This window comes from Bubalus kerabau, chromosome 1 (genome assembly GCF_029407905.1).
Source record: "Bubalus kerabau isolate K-KA32 ecotype Philippines breed swamp buffalo chromosome 1, PCC_UOA_SB_1v2, whole genome shotgun sequence".
NCBI lineage: Eukaryota > Metazoa > Chordata > Mammalia > Artiodactyla > Bovidae > Bubalus > Bubalus kerabau.
In genome coordinates, this window is record NC_073624.1 from 208,740,330 (window position 1) to 208,762,250 (window position 21,921).

The 21,921-nt window shown below is 47.4% G+C and overlaps 1 protein-coding gene across 3 annotated transcripts; it reads right to left on the reverse strand.

Annotated features, from left to right (window-relative positions):
* Window positions 1-2,942: 2,942 nt before the first annotated feature.
* MGAT1 (alpha-1,3-mannosyl-glycoprotein 2-beta-N-acetylglucosaminyltransferase) lies at window positions 2,943-21,672 on the reverse strand. 3 transcript variants are annotated; one of them, XM_055551866.1, is made up of 3 exons: window positions 21,569-21,672; window positions 20,241-20,662; window positions 2,943-5,456 (listed from the first exon to the last, which is right to left on the reverse strand). In XM_055551866.1, exon 3 carries the CDS (start codon window positions 5,330-5,332, stop codon window positions 3,989-3,991), a length of 1,344 nt encoding a protein of 447 aa, XP_055407841.1. In that variant the 5' UTR covers window positions 5,333-5,456; window positions 20,241-20,662; window positions 21,569-21,672; the 3' UTR covers window positions 2,943-3,988. The 3 variants fall into 3 exon arrangements, with proteins under 3 accessions (XP_055407841.1, XP_055407832.1, XP_055407825.1); XM_055551857.1 differs by lacking the exon at window positions 21,569-21,672 and having other exon boundaries at window positions 20,241-21,289; XM_055551850.1 differs by lacking the exons at window positions 20,241-20,662; window positions 21,569-21,672 and adding an exon at window positions 15,164-15,325.
* Between the last annotated feature and the right edge of the window lie 249 nt (window positions 21,673-21,921).

Below are 21,921 nucleotides of genomic sequence, written 5' to 3' on the forward strand. Positions count from 1 at the left end.
AGACATCCTGGAATGTGAAGTTAAGTGGGCCTTAGAAAGCATCACTATGAACAAAGCTAGTGGAGGTGATGGAATTCCAGTTGAGCTATTTCAAATCCTGAAGGATGATGCTGTGAAAGTGCTGCACTCAATATGCCAGCAAATTTGGAAAACTCAGCAGTGGCCACAGGACTGGAAAAGGTCAGTTTTCATTCCAATCCCAACAAAAGGCAATGCCAAAGAATGCTCAAACTACCGCACAATTGCACTCATCTCACACACTAGTAAAGTCATGCTCAAGATTCTCCAAGCCAGGCTTCAGCAATACGTGAACAATGAACTTCCAGATGTCCAAGCTGGTTTTAGAAAAGGCAGAGGAACCAGAGATCAAATTGCCAACATCCTCTGGATCATCGAAAAAGCAAGAGAGTTCCAGAAGAACATCTATTTCTGCTTTATTGACTATGCCAAAGCCTTTGACTGTGTGGATCACAATAAACTGTGGAAAATTCTGAGAGATGGGAATATCAGACCACCTGACCTGCCTCTTGAGAAACCTATATGCAGGTCAGGAGGCAACAGTTAGAACTGGACATGGAACAACAGACTGGTTCCAAATAAGAAAAGGAGTACGTCAAGGCTGTATATTGTCACCCTGCTTATTTAACTTCTATGCAGAGTACATCATGAGAAACACTGGGCTGGAAGAAGCACAAGCTGGAATCAAGATTGCCGAAAGAAATATCAATAACCTCAGATATGCAGATGACCCCACCCTTATGGCAGAAAGTGAAGAGGAACTAAAAAGCCTCTTAATGAAAGTGAAAGTGGAGAGTGAAAAAGTTGGCTTAAAGCTCAACATTCAGAAAACAAAGATCATGGCGTCTGGTCCCATCACTTCATGGGAAATAGATGGGGAAATAGTGGAAACAGTGTCAGACTTTATTTTTGGGGGCTCCAAAATCACTGCAGATGGTGACTGCAGCCATGAAATTAAGACGCTTACTCCTTGGAAGGAAAGTTATAACCAACCTAGATAGCATATTAAAAAGCAGAGACGTTACTTTGCCAGCAAAGGTCCATCTAGTCAAGGCTCTGGTTTTTCCTGTGGTCATGTATGGATGTGAGAGTTGGACTGTGAAGAAAGCTGAGTGCCGAAGAATTGATGCTTTTGAAGTGTGGTGTTGGAGAAGACTCTTGAGAGTCCCTTGGACTGCAAGGAGATCCAACCAGTTCATCCTAAAGGAGATCTGTCCTGGGTGTTCACTGAAAGAACTGATGCTGAAGCTGAAACTCCAATACTTGGCCACCTCATGCGAAGAGTTGACTCATTGGAAAAACCCTGATGCTGGGGGGGGACTGGGGGGCAGGAGGAGAAGGGGATGACAGAGGACGAGATGGTTGGATGGTTCACCAACTCAATGGACATGAGTTTGGGTAAACTCCGGGAGTTGGTGATGGACAGGGAGGCCTGGCATGCTGCGATTCATGGGGTCACAAAGAGTCGGACACAACTGAGCGACTGAACTGAACTGAACTGAACTGAAGGTCTGTCGTTACTTAAAGGAGAAAACATCTTTTAATTTCACTAAACATGGGTTCCATCCACCACAACTAGGTGTGTGGCCTTGGCCAAAGGAACGTCTCTGTACCATTTCCCCACCTGTAAAATCAGAGCATTAATTACCACCCATGATCTTTCTGAGGATTAAATGAGTTAGTTTTAATTGTGGAACACTAAAAACAATGCACTTGGTAAGGAAGTGTTAATTTAGTGCCAAGACCAAAGTACACCTTGCCCTGTTGTGTCAGGTGAGATACAGAGCCTTGCAAATCATGGACAACGACCATGTCCCTAGCCTAGAACGTTAAATAATCCATCTAAGAGGACGTGGGAAGACAAAACTAGCTCTACAAGAATCTAAAAGGTTAAAATGAATGTCTGAACACTGGTTCCCTTCAGTTCAGTTCAGTCGCTCAGTTGTGTCCGACTCTTTGCGACTCCATGCACTGCAGCACGCCAGGCTTCCCTGTCCATCACCAACTCCTGGAGTTTACTCAAACTAATGTCCATTGAGTTGGTGATGCCATCCAACCATCTCATCCTTTCTTGTCCCCTTCTCTTGCTATCAGTCTTTCCCAGCATCAGGGTCTTTTCAAATGAGTCAGCTCTTTGCATCAGATGGCCAAAGTATTGGAGTTTCAGCTTCAACATCCCTTAGCACAGAGGAAATTCCTGAGCCCAATAGGGAGGCCAGAGTTGCTCCCTCAGTGACCTGGTTACACAGCTTCTCCACAGCTCATCCATCTGGTGTGATGCTTGAAGGTGGTTACTGTCAACAAAGTCACCTAGCCCAGGGTTTTCAAACCCACTAACGAATCAAGTTGATAGGTCACAAGCAGTACCGGAAAAAAAAAAAAAAGTGGATAACAGAAACTCTCAGGAATCCTTTCAGGCAAAGTTTGCCATTTAAGTGTGGGTGTTCTGGGTAGCAGTGTAAAAGCCATTCTCACGCTCCGTGTGCTACTGCCAGAGTTGATCCAGCTGTCAGCTGTACATCTTGGAGCTCAGGGACAGTGCCAGAGGATACCTAGGAAATGGTGCCTAGGCCAGCAGAGGGCGCGCATACAATGTACCCACTGCAAGAGAGGAGGCCAGCGTTCTCTCAGGGCTTGAGGGGCCACAGCCCACCTCTATAGAGATTAGCAGTAGGGGAGTAAAGCCTTAGGTCCTCTCCACCTCCAAGCCTGGCCTTTCACGCCCAGGCCCCTCCTCAGCTCTCCTATGCCTTTTCCCCCCACTCCGTGCTCTTACCTTCCTGTCAGCTGCTTTTCTTCCTCCAAAGGATCTACTTCCTCTCTGTGCAGCCCTTCCTTCAGTCCTCATTCTTTTCCTTTCTTCCTCCACCCTTCACCTCCCTTTTCCACTCCCACCTCCTTTTCCAGGACACATAAACACACAGTTTTTCAGACAAGTCAGCCTTTATTTTTGAAAATAATTCTGTAGCTTAAATTTTCCTCCATGAACTGAGGTCAGGCAAGAGACAAAACACACGTTGCTCTCCAACCCATGTGCATCCTGATCTGTGCACCCGGGGATGCTTGGGAGAGAAGGGAGGGAGGTTGGGTTGAATGGTCTTGGCTGCTGTACCTCACACTGAGAGGGCCTCCAAAAGCCAGGCTAGCATGAACTGTCCTAGAGCAACAGGGAAAGGACTGGTTTTTGGAAAGGACTGGATGGAGAGGAGAGAGGGGCAGTCTGTTTCTTAGAGGAAGAATGAGGGAGGGGTGCCCCAGCATCCAAGGCTTTCTCCCCACCACAGTGGATGAGCTAAGGGAACGTTCTGCTTTTCCCCTTCACCATTTCATCTTAGAATCATGAACTGCTGGGCTGCATAGTAAGAAGAGCTGAGAGGAGGTCAGAGATGAAAGAGAGGGGAAGAGAAATACAGGCAGGAGGCAGTAAACCCTGACAACCTAACAGCTCTATCCGGACCCTGACGATGATGAAACCCCTTTGGTTAGTCTCATTCCGGCACAGATACATCCCCTTCTCACATAATACAGCCCCCTACCCCTACTCCAATTGGGAGAAAGCGGAGATGGTCAGGGACAGGTACAGGAGGAGGGCTCATACTCTGGCTAGAAGAGCCAGGACAGGAAAAAGAGGCCTGATCAAGAGAACTAAAGTTGCCAACCTCTCCACCGATGTCCTAGGAGAAAACCTGGAATGTGGATGTGTGTGGCCATGACAAGCTCAAGTCCCTCCTACCACACAGTGGTTTCTTGCTTAATAACTCCCCCAACATATCCCAGAAAGAGTCCCCTCATTTGACCCCCTCACCTTATCATCTGTGCACTTGAATGCCACTCAGAAAAAGAAAAAAAAAAAAAAGATAAATGGACCCAAGAGAGAAACACAGAGAGGACGATGAAGCCCAGGGACTGCGGTCCCATCTTAGGCCATGAGATGGCAAGGAGGGGGCCCACGATGGACACGCAGGTGCTGCTAATTCCAGCTAGGATCATAACCATCCCAGGTCTGGGGTGGGGCCAGGTGGACACGGCGGCCCCGGTACAGGAAGCTGACGATGCCCCGGTAGCCGGCCCTGGGGACACCAGACTTGAGGTCATCCATGACTCCCAGGGCCTTGGCAAAGGCCTTGAAGCTGTCCCTGCTCGTGTACTGCACTCGCACCTCCTGCAGCTCGCTCCGCTCACTGGTCCTCACTTTCTCCACCTGCAGCAGGGGAGCACCATAGACACGTGCAAGGAAATCCCTGTCATAGGTCTCCTGTCGCAGGTACGACAGGTCCAGCTGGGTGAAGGGCACGAAGTGCTGGTTCAGCTTGATAAACTTGAGGTGCTGGTCAAAGAACTGCCCGTGGCTCACACCTTTGCGGCCAAAGGTCATTGTTCTGGAGATTTCGGGCCGCACACAGGCCCGGCCCTGCCGCTGCTCTGGCCGGCGCATCCAGTCATCCCAAAAGGCCTTGGGCCACTTGGGCTCCAGCTCAGCCCAGAGCTCAGCCAACAGCAGCCAGCCCAGGCCAGGGAAAAAGTCTGTGCGGTAGAGCAGTTCGGGCTTGCTGGAGTCCACCATCTGCTCCTTGCCATTGTCGTTCCAGGCAGACACACACCAGAGGGAGGGGTCGGCTCTCAGCAGTGGGTAAGTGGCCTGAAAGTACTCGAAGAAGTCTGGAGCCACCTCCAGATCATCCTCTACCACCACGGCTGCTGGGAACTTAAACTCGTGAAAGACCTGGCCCAGTGCCCAGCGGTAGTGCCGAGCAATCTTGTAGTAGCCCTGGAACTTTCGGTGGTCGGGTGGCACTGCAATGGTGCTCAGGTCAGGCTGCCGGATGTGCATGACAGCGCTGCCGTAGGAGGCGATAACCTGGGCTGTCTCCTCATGCCCGCAGTCCTGGCTGACAATGATGGGAAAGTGCTCAGCAGAAGGCCGGTAATTGAGCAGCTTGTCTAGGCAGCGCCGAACAGTGCTGCGGTCACAGGCGATGACCAGGATGGGGATTACAGCTGGTGGAGTGGTCACAGGCACTCGTGGCGGGACGGGCGGGGCCACAGTGGGTACCCTCCACCGCTGGCTCCACCTAGCATGGTGCTCCCTGATCTGCTGCAACAGGCCCCGCTGCCGCTCCAACTCCACCTCGGCGTCCTGGGCCAGGCGGATCACCTCGCGGGTGAGGCTGGCGGGGTCATCATCAAGAGCACTGTTTGAGGGTAGCCTGCCAGGCGCTGGGCGTGTCCAAAAGAAGAGGAGCAGCAGGGCGTTCCAGGCCACAAAGAGGATGGCGCCCCACAGCACAAGCCCTGCAGACTGCTTCTTCAGCATCCTGGCCCCCGCAGGGGAGGCGGGAAGGGTAGGGCTCAAGGCTGCCCTCAGCTTGCCTGGCTCACGCCCCCACGGTTCTAGGGATGCTTCCTCTGGGCTCCGGGATTAGGAAGCAGCCATGCACCTGAGAAGAGGAGAAAAACAACCATCATCACAAGGCACGGGGCTGCTCTACAGTAGAAGAAGGGGGTGGGGGGCAGAAACAGATGAACAATTCAGGACAAGGAAGGCCAGGAGGTTAACTCCAGACCTCTCTTAGAAAAGAGCTTCCCATTCCCTAATTCGGAGGGTCAATCTGTATGGAAGAATAGGATTAGGATAGCATGCTTCCCGACTCCAAAATGGTTTATGAATCCTCTGAAAAGAAATGTGGGTTTTTTTTGGGGAGGGGGGGGAGTAGGGGAGCAGAATATGTAGAGAATGATGTTGGTGGAAGACAGGAAGCAAAGGAACCCCACCCACCCCTTCTCTACCTGACAGATTTTGTTTACCATCTTCCATCCAGAGCTTAGGAGAGATGGGGGGTAAGACCATCTGCCTCCCGTTCCTTAAATCAAACTGCCCAAAGATTACTGACTTTAAAATTCTTAGTATCAAACTTCAGGACTAAAGCCAGAACCTTACCTAATAAGGAAGCACCAGAGGCATTCCCATGAAGGTCAGGGACCAGATCTACATGACTGTTTAACATTCTGTTGGAGGGATCAGCCAATGCAATTCGACTGCAGAATACAATTACAGGCAGAAGTACAAATGTGCTGATGCTATGAGACTATGACTAGAAAACTCTAAGAGAAACAATGATAAGTCCAACCCAAACAATCAAAAAATTGAGTCAGGTAGTGGTAGATAAAAATTAATGTACAAATATCAGTAGCCTTCATATCCACAAATAATAACTCATTAAATAAACAATAAATGAGAAAACCTTATTTATAATAGCTATGAAATGATATGAAATGTATGAAATGATACACTATTCAGGAATAAACAAGAAATATGCAAAAACCTACCAGAACTTATATTTCCTGAAAAGACAAAAGACAACTTAAATATCCCTTGTTCTTGGTTAGGACACCTCAGCTTCATCAAGAATCTCAATAAAAATAGTTTTTGTACAGCTAGTCAAACATGCATTAGAGAAGGAAATGGCAACCCACTCCAGTGTGCTTGCCTGGAGAATCCCAGGGACAGGGGAGCCTGGTGGGCTGCTGTCTATGGGGTCGCACAGAGTCGGACACGACTGAAGCGACTTAGCAGCAGCAGTAGCAGTCAAACTGGCACTGAAGTTCAAACAGAACATCTAGGAAAATGATGAAAATGAACCAGCTGTGAAGAGGGACTAGCCCTACCAGATATACTACACATTACAAAGCCTCTATAATTAAAAGTGTGTTATGCTGATCAGATCAAACCAGTCAATCCTAAAGGAAACCAACCCTGAATAGTCATTGGTGCTAAAGCTGAAACTCCAATACTTTTTCCACCTGATGCAAAAAGCCAAGTCACTGGAAAAGATCCTGACTCTGGGAAAGACAGAAGTCAGGAGGAGAAGGGATGACAGGATGAGACAGACGGTTGGATGGCATCACCAACTCAATGGACATGAGTTTGAGCAAGCTATGGGAGATGGTGAAGGACAGGGAAGCCCAACGTGCTGCAGTCCACGGGGGTTGCAAAGAGTTGGACACAACTGAATGAATGAACAACAGCACTGTGGTGCTGATATGTAAACAAACAGATCATTCAGGGAATGGAAATTAAACAGATCACGCAAAGGAATAGAATTTCAACTACAGAAATAGACCCAAATACACGTAGATATCTAATGTATGATAAAGAGAATAATTAGAATTACTGGGGCAAAAAAAAAGGTCTTATTAATTGTGTTATAACAACTACACAAGTATTTGCGAACAAAAATAAGATCTATATACAAGAATAAATTTCAAGTGGACTAGATATTTAAGTAGAAAACTAAAAACATACAAGTGCTAAAAGAAGATTTATGTCAATTCCTCTACAGCTTAGCACAGGGAAAGGCTTTCTAAGTATGCCTTAAAATACAGATGCAGTGATAAATAAAATACTTTTGCATGGCTAAAAATACCATGTGTGCTCAGTTGCTAAGTTGTGTCTGACTCTTTTCGACCCCATGGACTGTAGCCCACCAGGCTCCTCTATCCATGGACTTTTCCAGGCAAGAATACTGGAGTGGGTTGCCATTTCCTTCTCCAAAAACACCATAAGCCAAGTCAAAAGATTAACAAACTGGAAGAGAATATTTGAAACACACATCACAAATAAAAAGTCAATACCCTAACAGACAAAGAGCTTCTTAAAAACTGAGGGGAAAAAAAGCCAAAAATTCCCTGTCTAAAACACTAGCATAACTCACACAAAAAAGTACTAAAATGGCCCACAGATGTATGAAAAGGTGTTCAATTTCACTTATGATAAGAAAAATTCTAATTAAAACTATACTAAGGTAACATTTCTCACCCATCAGACTAGCAAAAATAAAAAATTTGTCCGATTCTCATAATAGAATCAGTTTAAGATAGAAGTTCTAATTTTGATGATTTCTAATTTTCAGGTTTTTCTTTTTTTTAATGAATCATGTTTTTGGTGTTGTATTTAAGAAATCTTTGTTAAAGTCACAGAGATTTTTTTCCCTATGTTTTCTTTTTTATGTTTTACAGTTTTAAGTTTTACATTTACATTTATGATTCATTTTGAATTAGTTTTCCTATATGGTGTGAGATAAGGAACTGAAGCCCTTTTAGAGTAGTTTGGCAGTTTGTCAAAATGCTAAACAGAGATACCATATGACCCAGCAAGTCCACTCCTACATATACACCCAAGAGAAATGAAAACAAATGTCTATACAAAAACCAATATAGAATGTTTGAGGGCACTTTGCCAAAAAGTGGAAACAACCCAAACACCCATCAGCATTGGAATACTGTGGCTTATCCACAGAATGGAATAATATTCAGCAATTAAAATGAAACATAAAAAATAAATGAATGAAACAAACTACTGATACATACAACACATAGACAAATCTCAAGATAACGTTGCAACATATGAAGGAATACATACAGATCAGTGTCTGCCTGGCAGTGAGACCATCAGGGGAGTGTTTCAAAGGGACACTAGGAAACTTTGTGGGGGTGATAGTTTCATGGGCTGAATACAGATGAACAAAGTTCTGAAAATGCACACTTTAGATACCTAAGGCTTACTGTATATCATTTATACCTCAATAAAACTTTTTAAAAAGATATTATTACATCAAATGACAAAATTAGAATATAGACAGTAGATCAAAATATCAGTGTTGACTAGGTGACAACCACACTGTGGTTATATAAAAGAATATCCCAATTCCTATATAATACATGATGAAGTAATTAGGTATAGAGAGCCATGGTAGATGCAATTTCTCAAATGGTTCAGAACAAAAATATCAAGTATAAATATGAAGAGAAAATGGAGCAAAATATTAATAGGTGGATCTGAGTAAAGGGAATATAAGAATCCTTACACTATTTTTATTCTTGCAACTTTTTTATATTTTGAAGTTATTTTCAAATAAAATCAAACAGGGACATAGCCCACAGCTCTGACTAGCTTCATCCAATATGGCCCCAGCTGGACACATCAGAAGAACTGGAGACAATCTATTTGTCCTGAACTCTTCAACCATTCCACGGTCTGCCATGACACGACCTGCTCTCTGCCAGGCTCTGGGAAGGGACCGGGACACACAGCCAACAAGAAAAAGGCATGGTCCTGCCAGGCCCCTCACTCTACCAGACCTCATTACTTAAAGGATCTACCACACCCTTCAATGCCAGGACAGCTGCCATTCTTGACCATGCAACTTTCACCCTGGCATTCCTGCCTCTGGTCTCAACACTTCACACCCAAAAGTTGCAGGTCTGCACTCTCTTGTGCTGGCTGCTCTGCCAGCTACCCTCTGCCTCACAGCCCAGTTCACTAAGCTAACCAAAATCTCAGGTCCCAGATTTAGTCTCTGTGCTCCTGGGCTCTCAAGCAGGCCGATCCAGTATCCAAGGATCAAAGGGCTGATCTTTAAGAGTCTCTACAGGGAATGGATCCTGTCCCTTCTCTGAGACCCCTCCAGCCCCTGCACCACCACCTCCTATCTTCCTTCCAGAAACCATCCACACTCCCAACTCCATAGCACCAGTCTTCTTAGAAGCCTCTGTTTTATTGTGTCATTAAATTTCCATTTTATCAGTGCTCATTCACCAATCAGGGTTTCCCAGAAGAGAAACACACACAGACTCCCAGTTTTTCCTCCCTCTGCCTGACAATGTGGTCAATGTTGGAATCCCTAACCCTCGATGTCTTGCCTCCCAACTGACTGGGTAGGAAAAGACTTCAGGCAGAAGGACAGGGGAAAGCAAAGAGAAACTGAACTCTAGCAGCTCAAGTGCTGGCTTCAGGGCTGGAGGAGCAGGCCTGTCTCAGACTTATCAATGAGCCACCTCAGGCCAAGAGGCTCTCAGAGTGGTGGCAAAACCCCAAGGGACCATATCGTCTCCAACCTCACTCTTCTCCTGACACTAGAACTAGGCGGCCCACACCCACTACCCCAGGCCTAGAAGACCTCCCCACCACCCTTCTAAGCCAGGCAGATCAAACCAATCTTCTCAGCCTCTCTGCAGACTGTATCCTTAGCAAGTCTATAAACCTTGTGAATGGGTAGACAGCCCATAGCAAACAGCTGCCCCAGGCCACCAGGCCTCCAACTTAGCGCTCAGGCCTTTGTTCTCCACTCCACAAGCCTTTCCTCTAAATTCTCAAACAGAACTTGCTTCTCTTGCCATCTGGGTACTGGGACATAACTATTCCCAGGCCCACCCCTTTTCCACACAGACTCCCCGACAGTCCCAGTGCCATTTCCTACTACTTCTCCCCTTATTCTCCAGGGCACGATCCTCTACTCTGTCTAGAAGTTAGTGATGTGTGAATACACAAACGCATGCACTCTCCAGCAGATGGCTGTGCCCATGGGATGAGACAGTCCAGCTTTTGGCCAACAGAGCCCATGCAGTCATCCAGGAAGCACTGCTGCTCTAAGTCCTACTGTTTGGAGGGTATGGCAGTAACAAGAGCTAGTCAAACAGCCCAGGGCAATGCTTGGGCATCACCCTGAGTTTTTTCACATTGCTGAGACTCAATTTTTTCACCTCTAAGATGGAAATGGTAGTAGAATACCTCACTGGGTTGCTTTGAGGATTGGGTGAGATAATTCACATTAGGTGTTTGGAACAGTGCCTGGCATATGACAAGGTAAGTGCTAGCCCATCACTTGTCTGTCTCCTCTCTTGGTGGTTCTCTCTGCACCATTCTACTAGATTCCTTCCAGGGTCCAAACATCCAAGCCTGCCTCAGGGCCTTTGCATGTGCCTGTATGCCTGGTCTGCTCTTCTCTCTCTCCTTCACCTAGTGGGTTCTGACTCACATCTCACCGGACACCTTCCCAGATACCGTCGGCCCCTGTGAGGTCCACCTCCCCTTCACAACCATCAGCACCAGCACAAACCTGTGCTCAGTATCTGTCAAGTCCCCTCAGCTACATGCTACTTGAGGTAGACCAGCTCCCCCAGTGCTGCCAAGCTGCTATGCTAGGATCCTCCACATTCAGGAGATTTGCCTGTAACAAAAAAGTGACTTTCATGTGTATGTCACACACCTACAATCACTTAATTGTAATTCCCAAGTCCAAAAAGTATTGAAAAACCCAAGTTTTCCACACTTGTTTGGCATAACCTCATTTGGAGAAATCTAATCTAATGTGAGGCTACTTATAGCCTTTATATATCCCTTCATATATTTTGCTACAGAAATAAACATGCTGGACTATGGTATGCTGCTCCAGATCTTAGACTATATCATAAATGTACCAGGTCATCTTTTTTAATCCAAAAATTTCTAAATTCTGAAACACATCCAGCCCCAAGAATTTCAGAATTATGAAAGTGGAAGAGAAAGTTATTCTTTCACTGCCATCATCCCATTTCAAGATTTCAAACCCTTTAATCTGACTAGGTTTCTCAGCTGGTCCACCTATCACTAACTTTGCTTCCCTTTAGCAACCTTCTCAATAGCAACAGAGCATCCTTCTTAAAGTACACACCTGGTCACAACACTCACCTGCCTTAAAAACTATACTGCCACTACCCACAGAATAAAATGCAAAATCATTATTATGACACACAGGGCCTTCATAACAAACTGACTCAAACATCCCTTTCAATCTCACCTCCAACCACTAACTCCATGAACTGCATACTCTGGCCTCAACAGGCTACTTACCTCCCCCAGTAAGTATGCTTTCTACACTGTTGTCTCTGCTCTGGCTGGTCCTGCATGCTGAAATCATCTAACGCCCCATCAACAAGCACTATACCTCCTAAGAACCCAGTTTGGGTGAGTACTTCCTTAACATCCAGGCAGACTCAGGCTTTCCACACTATACTTCCACCATACTCTCTCCACACCTCCTGCCTTCCCTTTCCACACTGTAATAGAATCTGTGGCTGTACTTACCTGACTCTCACCTTACTTCTTAGAAGAAAAGGCTCTATGACCTCTAAACCTATTACAGCGCTTGGCACATGTATGAAGTTCAAGTAGTTAGATGGAGGACATTATTAACTAAACTGGGGAGAAAGACCAAATTAGAAGTCTAACAGTGAAGGATTACATTTTTCAAAGCTGACTACAAAACATCCCATTCTACATGCTCTTCTAACAAAGTGACAATGACACGCCTCCCTCCAGAGCTTGGGGGTGGGGGGGGGGCTGGCGGGGGTAGCAGGTGGGGTCAGTGTTCCCTCTCTCTGAGCTGTGACTACAGAGGAAGTGATGATTATGTGACTTCTTAAGACTAGTTCATGAAAGTCAACACAGTTTCTATTTGATGCTCCTGAGATGCCTATTATTGGAACCCAGCCAGCAAGGTAAGAGGAAGCCCAGCCACATGGACTAGATACCTTCCAAGTATTCTGGCTGACAACCACAGCTAAGGTCAGCTGACAGTAAGCAACAGATAGTAGACATGACAGGAAGCCTTCCAAATGATTCCAGCCCCAGCCACATCCAACTGCAACTACATGAAAGACCAGAAGCAAAATGACATAGCTGAGACGGGAATAAAATAATTTTGTGGTTTTAAGCCACTAGGTTTTAGGGTGATTTGTTATGTAGCAATGAGTATCTGAAACGATGAGTGAAGCAGAATCTAAGTAGCCTTGATACAAAGGGCAAGTGTTTCTTCTGCCCTCTGTCCACAAGAGTCCAAATTTTGAGGTCCTGCCCCTATACATACTCCCTTATTAGATATTTACTGATGAATAATAAAAAATACCGAATGACTTAAAACAAGAGCAATCATTTATTCTCTCTTGGTTTCTACAAGTAAGGAATTTGGACGCTGGGGCACAAAGGAGATGACCTGCCTCTGCACCATGAGGTCTGCAACTTCAGCTAGAAGACTCCTCTAAAGGCTTAGTTTCTCATATGTCGGCAGGTTGATGTTGGCGTTGGCTGAGATGTCAGCTGGAGTCACCTCCATGTGGTCTCTCCACATGGCATAGACTTCCTCTGAGCATGAGGCTAAACTCCAAAAAGTGACTGTCTGAAGGAAGAGCGCAAGTCAAATAAAACTGCATCCTTTTCAGGATCCAACCTTGCATCACTTCTGACGTATTCACTGGTCAGGGGTATCATGAGTACCGCCTACATTCAAGGAAAAAGAAACACAGCCACCACAGCCAGGTGGCAGGAGGGCAGTGTCCTGTGATAACAACTGGAGAATGTGATGTTTAAGGTTGTGGCCATTTGGGAAAATACAATCGGACACACCTTCCTTTTCTAAAATAGAACAGTCCTTAACCTTGACCTGAATACCTGATGTTCTGTTACCAATGACATTTGCCTGCAAAGCACAAACTCAAACTTAAACTTTGTTTTGCCAGAGTTTTCACTGCTCCTTCAGGGAAATGACACAGCTGGTCCATACCACCAAGTACAAAGACCAAGTACACTGTGGTGGGAATGAGGAATGAGCCTTTTTAGTAAATAAGACCCTCAATCAAAAACCAGAAGGCTCTGGGCAGGTCCCACCAACTCCTGTAAGTCTCAGTTTTTTCTTCTGAAGAACTGCCTCGGAGCTGTAAGAACCCTAACACTCTGATTCCTATAGTATTCTCTAGCCAGTCCTCTCTCTATGGCAGAAAAATAAAAAAAGGTGTTTTTTTAAACAGCAAGTGAACACCAGATAGTCAAAAATGAGCAAAAATGGAGAAGTCTTATTTAGTTTTTAGAAAGCATGGAAACGAATGTTGACAGAACTTCCCTTCTATCTCTGTCTTGCTTAGCATGTTAAAAAGCACTGCCTAAAAAAACCGAGAAAGTATAGACACGCCAGAGATAATGGAGACTTAATTGAATTACTTTTTGTTCATTATTAGACCTCCTCTAATAATGTATCCTCCTGTATCTTGTACCCGGCCCCATAATTTCAAAAGGATGGAAGAACTGAAAGGGAGTCAGAGAAGATACACTAAATAATTCAAGGACTTAAGAGAATAAGACCTAGAGAGAAGGGATACAGGTTATTTATCCTGGAAAAGGCTAACGGGATATATGATGCTAGTGCAGCAAAAAAGCACAAAGCCTTGGGAAACCAAGTAACCCTGAGTAGTCACTTGGGCCTTCGTTCCTGCATTTGTACAGGGAGAGGCTTGATGTGGATCACCTCCAAGGTCTCTGGGTTCTGATGACAAAAAGAACAGTACTAACTTCCTCAATGTCCCAAACAGGAAAAGAGTTTAACCTATCACATACGCCACTGAGGTTAAACACACTACATTGCTTTCTAATCTGAGAAAAGGACAGGGTGGGGAATCCAAGAGAGCTCAACAGTCTCGGAATCGGAATCGAGGCAGACGTGGGGTGGGGCGGCGGGTGTAAGCATCTAAGAGAAGAGGCTACGTGGTCTGAAAAGTATTATAAACGACAGAAGAGAAAGCTGGGCAATCTTAGCCAGTTGATGTTCGTGAAGCAGAGACTAATTAAATACATTACAGGGGCAAAGGTTAACCAAGGTAGAGCCTTTTACCCCGGGGCTCACTGTCCTGAGGAGACACTGACTAGCTGGCCCCAGCCCTTCTGCTTGGGAGTTTATAAGATGGGGGCCCTGCACGTTCTCAGGGCCCCCTACTTCACACACATTAGCAAACAAGTAGAAGCAAATTTTCTTGACAATTTACTTATTTCCACATTGAGTCAATTCTTCCTCAGAGCTGTTGAGAAAGAACCCCTAATAACTTTTGGAAAGGACTCTGGGGTGGAGTCTGAGGAAAAGCCACCTCGGATTCCTCTCCCCAACCCTCTCCAGCAACACCAGCTCCTCCAAGCCCCGCACCCAAGTCCGCCCGGAGGATGAGTTTCACAACCGCCCCCCTCCTCGCGGAGCCCGCCCTCTCTCCAACAGCTGGAGGCCCGGGATTCCGCAAACGGAACGCAAGAGTTCCACTTCCCGGCTCAGGAGGGGCGCGCGGCCGTGACCCCGGGTGGCCCGGGACAATTTCCTCTTGCTGGGGCTCTTAGGCACCGAGGCTGTCGGGGGACACAGAGGGACTGGAAAGCGGCAGCCTCTCAAGTCGGGACCCGAGTCCCGAAGCGCCCTCTGCCCTCCGGCGGGGCCTCCTTCAGTCAGACCTCGATCCCCTTCCGGGAACAAACCCCAGAACTGACGGATGCCGGCGTTCCCTGGCTCCCACTTACCAGGTCCTTCCAACTTCCCGGCCCTGAACTTGGCCCGCCCCGAAGCGTGGGGAGCGAGCCGGGTGCCCCGGCGCGTTCAAGGCGCTCGCGCGGCTGCCGGCGCCTTCCGCCCGGCCGGCCCTTCTCGCTGCGCGCCGGGCCGGATAGCCGGGCGGGCAACGTGGCCCTTCCCCGGGGAGGGCGGAGCGGGGCGGGGCGGGCCGAGGGGCGGAGCTGTCTGCCTCAACTCGCCCAGGGCCCCTTTTCCCCAGGTCGTCTCCAACCCAACGCCCGATCTCTCAGAACGACTCGAGGTCTGGACACCCCAAGTTTTCCGGGGCCCCCAACTTCGGGAGATGTAGTGGAGATAACTGTTACTATCGGGCCCTTCGCTGCTCACAATCGCAACTCCACGGGTCAATACCCATCAAACCAATTACGCTTAATCCACTCCAGTCCAGACTTCTCGAGTCTCCACGCCCAGCCCCAGCCACTGTGCAGAATCTCGTGGAGCTTAGGGGAACAGCCCTGCCAGGGGTAGGCCGAGCAGCTTACCTCAGCAGTGTGTTTACCAAACCCAAAGCCAAGAATCTGGGGGCCTGCTCCCCCAACCGCTGGCTTCCGGAAGGGAGGAGTCCAGGGCATCACAGAGGCTGCAGCTTACAGGGAAGTGAGAACAAGAACCAGGGTGCCAAAAGGAAGCCAGGGAGGAAACACTTGCAGTCAAAATCGAGAAAGAGCAAGCTGGCTTCCCTCACCCACCCTTGCTTTTGTGTTTTCTTTCGGGGTAGATAATGCTGTTAGTTGGAAGTAAAAGAGTAGAACCAGACAGACCTTTCCCTAGGGGAGAACCATTAGACCCAAAGAGGAAAGTAAGGCCTCAAGCAGGCTTTGGGGTTGACCTGTGAAAGGGGGTAGGGGGAACCCTGGAAAAGCGTAGATATCAGTATCTGACCCTAAGAAGTGAAGGTGGGACGCTAAGAACTACTGGTTACTCGTGCAGATAACTTTCCTGAGAAGGACTGGGTCCAGAGCCAGCACTGCCATGTGATCAGGACACACTGTTCTGGCACCAGCACCTGCCCCCATCCACTTCCCTCCCCTGTGTTTCAGAGCACAGAGCAGTCTGGAACTTCCTGGTGTGTGGTTACTGACATCACTCACTAACTTGTTTCTAAGTGAAACTAGGAATTGTGTGGCGGTTTAGAAAAACAAAGGCAGGACTTGACCTAAAATTCCCTGCATGGGGGTAAGCAGCTAAAACAAAATTGCAGTGGCCTTTACATGCACCTGCAGTGGCCTTCACATGTACCTACACCCTACCCCACCCCCAGCCTCTCCTTTAACCCTAGCAGCTCTGCAGAATATACACTGTCGTCTCACTCTACAGATGTAGAGTCTGAGGCTCAAGCTAAGTCCTAATTTGCTGAAGGTCACAAGACCTAATGAGGGTCACGGCTAGGTTTTAGACCCAGGCAGTCCTACTTCCAAGATGGCACTCATTCCCTCTTCTCATGAAGCCTTGAGTGTTTGAGATAGCTGTGTGTCCAGCATGACAAGCACATAGTGGGGCAGCAGGGAAATCCTGCAGTTGGAGTCTGGTCCTAAAGGAGAAGAGTGAAAGAAGAGCTGACACCTCAGAGACGCTGGACTCTGTGTGTGTCCAGGGTCTCCAGTTTAGTTGATTGTGTGGACTGTGGCAAGCGATGGGAGTCCACACTTATGGGCCAGTCAGCAGCCAATGTTTCTGTATCTCTGCCCTCTCTCTAAGCTTTTCCTCATGAGGGGTACATGGGATTATAATACTAATACTCCATGTCAAAGCAAGAGTTATAAAACTGGGAAAAGTTGGGAAACACTGTGGATCCAAGATAAGCTAAAATCACTATCCCAGGACAAAGGCCAGAGTAGAATGCTGAAAGGTGAGGAAACCAATTAGCCCAGAATATGTCAGATTCCCATCTCTACCAATCATCCTCCTCTATCTAAGGCTGTTCAGTGGGAAAGAGGAAAGATACCTGTGTACCAAAACTCATGCCCCATCACTATAACCCTCTGTTTAAATTTCAAGTCTTACAGAAGATCTAAGAGTAGAAATTCCCTGACTGTCCCAAAACAAAGGATCTGGTTAGAGAGGCAGGATGAGCTGAATTCTTGGATGGAAGCAAAAGAAAACATTTGTTCTGAGAGGCAAGAAGCCAGGGTGATGAGTGCCAAATTGACCTGGGAAGAGGCCCTGGGCTCCTGATGGATGTTTCATGGAGAAGGGTTATAGGGTAAGAAGGGCAGAAACAAGGAGCCAAGTGCCTGAATTCTGGGGATGAAACTGGGATTGGATTCTGTGAAAATGGAAGAATAGGAAGTTCTGGTCCTAGCCATACTCCCAAAAAAGGAAAGGATAGATGAGAAGGAAGTGAAAATTGTCCCAGGAAACTGCCCTCCCATAAACAATGCCCAAGATATCCTGAATTTTTGTATAATTTGCAAAGAATTTATGCTCTGAACATAAGACAGATCTTAGCTTGAAACCATAAGTAGAAATAAAAGCAAAGTTTTAAATCAACGATGTATCTATTTTTCCCCTTACTTCCTCCCAATATCTCTACTCCCCTCGACAACACAGAAACTCAGCTCACCAAAATCAAAGAAAAGAGAAAAGATTAACACAATAATCACTGAGCAATGTCTATTAAATGGAACTTTGGGTTAGTCACCGACAATTCCTTTTGGAAAAAAGAAGGGTATAAATAAATTCAGTTACAATATACACACAACATGTGGTTTATTGGTCCTGGCTAAGTGGCTGAACACCCAATGAGTGCTGTACCCTGGCATCATGGTGCCCCTTTGAGAAGGCTGATGGCTGTGTCCAGAGGACTGTCTTGTCAAAGGGTCAGGCTGAGGGAAGGACTACTGCTTTTGCTGGAAACAATAGGGGAGAGGAATTCTGGCTCACTCTAAGAAGGAAGCATCTTACCAGGAAGCTGTCTGACAGGGCCCTTGAGTTCTCCTCCCTGGAGGTTTGCTGCAGAATCCCGACGGCCCTTGTCAGGTCAGATACTATAGAAGCAGCACAGAACTGGGCAGGCAATCACAGCATCTGCCACTTCACACTTAGGCAAGCCCTGCCTGCTCAGGGCTTCTGTAGCTTCCCCTCACGCATCAAACTGGGAGAATAATCCCTGCTCTGTTCTCCTCACAACAATGTGGTGACGAAAAACTGACACAACACAACAGCCTGGACACTTCACATAATGTAAGCACTGTACAAATACAGCACGACTCTGTGGTACTTCAAGTGCTTCGAAGCACTCACAGGCCTCCTAGGCAGGATGAGGGCCTGGGACCACATATCCCTGAGGGATCACTGTGATCCCAGTGTCTAAGCAAAGAATAGCACCAGGAATTTGCTGGGCAAAGCTAGGGGAGGTGACAGACCCACCCTATAGTAGAAGCCCGGCCTCAAACAAGCTACCTCAGGCATCAGACTAGAGAAGAAATATCTAGGGCCAGGAAGTCCACCTAGGTCTGCCTGCCCAGCCCTCAGGCCACTGGGGGCCTCACAGACTCCTATGGAAAAGAAGGAAGGGAAAAGAAAGAAACCAAGTCATAAATACACGATTTTCAGCTTGCAAATGCCCACTGAATATGAGGCCCAGGTGTTACACAGCAGTGAGAGGCAAAGAGATGCTAGAAGCCAAGCTTCCTACCCCTTGCCCAGTCCACTGTATCCTATCAAAATTTCCATCACTTCTCCTTTCTGCTGTTGTTGTCACTCAGAAAAGCAGGCATCCTGGCATAGGTAAATTGGAATTCAAGGAAGGAACAGAAGGTAAAAAGGTAAGATGAACAGCTTCTGCTTTAAGTGGGAACAGAGCCTGTGAAAATATAGAAGGCTAAACAATGGCAGTCTGAAAAACACTGTCACTTCAAAGAGCAGGACAGAAGACCAGGATATGGCATAGAAAGGAAAGGCCCAGTGCTCACTCCAAGAAATGGAGCTCCATCTCCTAACAGACACTTGGTCCTTGAGACTTACACTTCTCTCCACCTCTCTTTGGTCTGCTACCCAGAAGCACACATGCGCAGCTGACCAGAGAGCTCTGAGAGCCAACAAGAATCCCTCAATCTGAGCTCTCTTTGAACCCATGCACCTTTGCCACCACTTCGTGATAGCAGGTATTGGCTAGTAGCAACAGGATGAGACGAATTCAGGACAGACTTTTAATTAAGCACAAATAAGACTTTTGCCAGAACACTAATTCGATAAATGAACAGAACTCCTAATTCAGTTTTTCTCTATGCAACTAAACAAGCATATCAAGCAATAACAATGTTACTCTGCTACATGTACATGGCCCTGGATACTCCTGAAAAATCAATCATTTCATTTGTTCCTTGGAAACAATCTGTGAGGGACTTGGAAAGTTAGTTATCCCCATTTTGCAAGTGAAGAGAACATGGCATAGCTTAACTGACATTATCTAGGAGTGTACACTAAGAAAGGCAGAGCTAGGACACAAATCCTGATTCCCAAACCTGTGTTCAGTTCCTCTGCTCTTACAGTGAGGTTTCACGGCCTACATTTCCTTAAAGGGGAAGGAGGAGAGGCAACTTAGGAGGTATTCCAGACCATCTGCTACCTGCCCCCACCCCAAGGCAGCTCTATTTAGTTAGTTCTCCAAAACACAGCAGCCTGCCTCAGCCCGGATAATCCATTCCAGAGTTGTACTTAGCCCAAACTGACTTGGAATCCTATTACCCCAGTGTGGAAAAAGCCTTTACAAGTAATCTAATACAACCTCCCTTCAGAGGCCTAAAGTCTTTTTATGTTCTCCTTGGTCTACACAACTCTCCTTGGTCCTCACAACTGCCATTGCTCACAACTCCTTTCAAGGTACTCTATCTGGGTAAGGAGCTACTGGGAACAAGCCTGCACTCTGAGAGGGAAGGAGAAGTGAAGTTTCCTGTGTACCCATCAGGGTAAGAGTTCTCATCAGGGCATTTTCTGAATGGCAGTGTCCCAGACTCGCCCCACTCAACACTATCTGCACAGGAGCAGCAAGACACCAAGTGGGAAATGAGACAGGAACCTTACCTTTCTTCTCTCAGCTGCTCCCCTGAAGATCATCAAACCCCCATCCAGTACTCCATTTCCAAAACTGAGAATCCCAGATCAGAAACACCGAAGTGCAGCTTCTCTCCTCTGGTCCAGGTCCAAAGTCCATGGCTGAGTGGACTCTGAATGGGAGGAGTCTGGGGGGGAAGGAGTATGTCCAGGTCCCTCCCCCCCCTGCAGGCTTCAGTGTCCCTCCCAGAGGTCTATTACATCCCTTCATTCAGCTGGTTTATTAAGCCCAGAGTCTGGTGATAGGCAGATCCCAGGTACTATCCCATCTCCTGTTCAGGGAAGGAAAGTCATCCACTGTGAGGGCTGGAGAGTCCGTCTTCTGTTGAAGCTCATGAGAGGAAACAGGCCTTAGAACCGGCATGGCCCAGGAAGCTGATTTCTGTGTTAACCTGAAGAATATTTAATCATGACACTCTCTAATCTATTATATACTCAAAGGAATCCCTAATACTTCCTACCTAAATGAGATTATCATCAAAAACCCTTCCTTAAACACTCCACAAGGTTATTCAAAGTACCTACCTCACTCACAATTTCACCCCCAAACAGTCACCTCAACAATATGTATACAAATATGACTCAAGGTAAAGGAAAGACAGCACCTAATCCCACCATAGAAAAGTAACCAAAACCACTGCTGTGTGGAGACTGTCTTCTAAGAAATACAGAAAAGAACATTCTCCTCCTGTTCTCGTTTGTGCCACACACTAATCGCCCTACATCTCCCAAGCTTCTTAGGGTGTGCAGTGTTTTAATCGGCCAACTCTCTCAGTCTGAATTAAATCCATACCAGACCTAGATGCTGGCACCTTCTACAAGCATTCTTTGCCCCCTTCCCTTCACTGGCACCCCCCCGCCCCTTCCAAAATTGTGCCAAAGATGTAATTCCCAATCTTCCGTCAAACTCCATCCTGAGGCGACTCCCGAGAGCACTTTCCTGAAACGCTAGAGGCCCGAATGCTACCACCAACAGCCCCAGTGATGTTCCAATTTTTTCAATCCAGTGGCCCACCCCGGCCGCCCCCTCCCTTCTAAGTTTATTCCTAAACACACACACACACACACACACACACACAAACACGCACGCGCCTTTCCTTCCTGTAGGGGCGTGGCGTCCACAAGAACGACCCCCCCACCCCCCAGCCAAGAATTTGACTCCTCCCACCCTTCTCCCTGGAACCCCTTGCTCTGTGTTCACTGGGAAAGAGGGTAACAACGCGACCCTCTCTAGACTCTGACCCCCGCACCCCTCTGCGGCCCAGACGACCCTCGCCCTATCTGCGCTGGATCTTTACCTGGGTCCCGCCCACCCAAACTCGGCAGGTATCCGCAGCCCGCCCCTGGTCGAAATCCAGGCCCCAGCCCGGGTCCCCACTACCGGCCCAGGCCCCACCCCCTCGACCCCCGGCGCCCGGCCCTCCCCTCGCACTCCTTTCCCCCTCCCACCATCTACCGCAGCCACTTCCGCCCGTCCTCCGGAAGTGGGTCCGCGGCAACTGCCACCTCCCGTCATCCCGCCTTATCTCCCCCCGCCTATCACCACCGCCACCAAGGGAGCACGGAACGTGACTCTGCAGGACTTGAGGTTGTTCTGCAGTTACTATTCACAGAACTGGAGAAGAGGTGTGGGCAGGACAGAGTGCGGGTG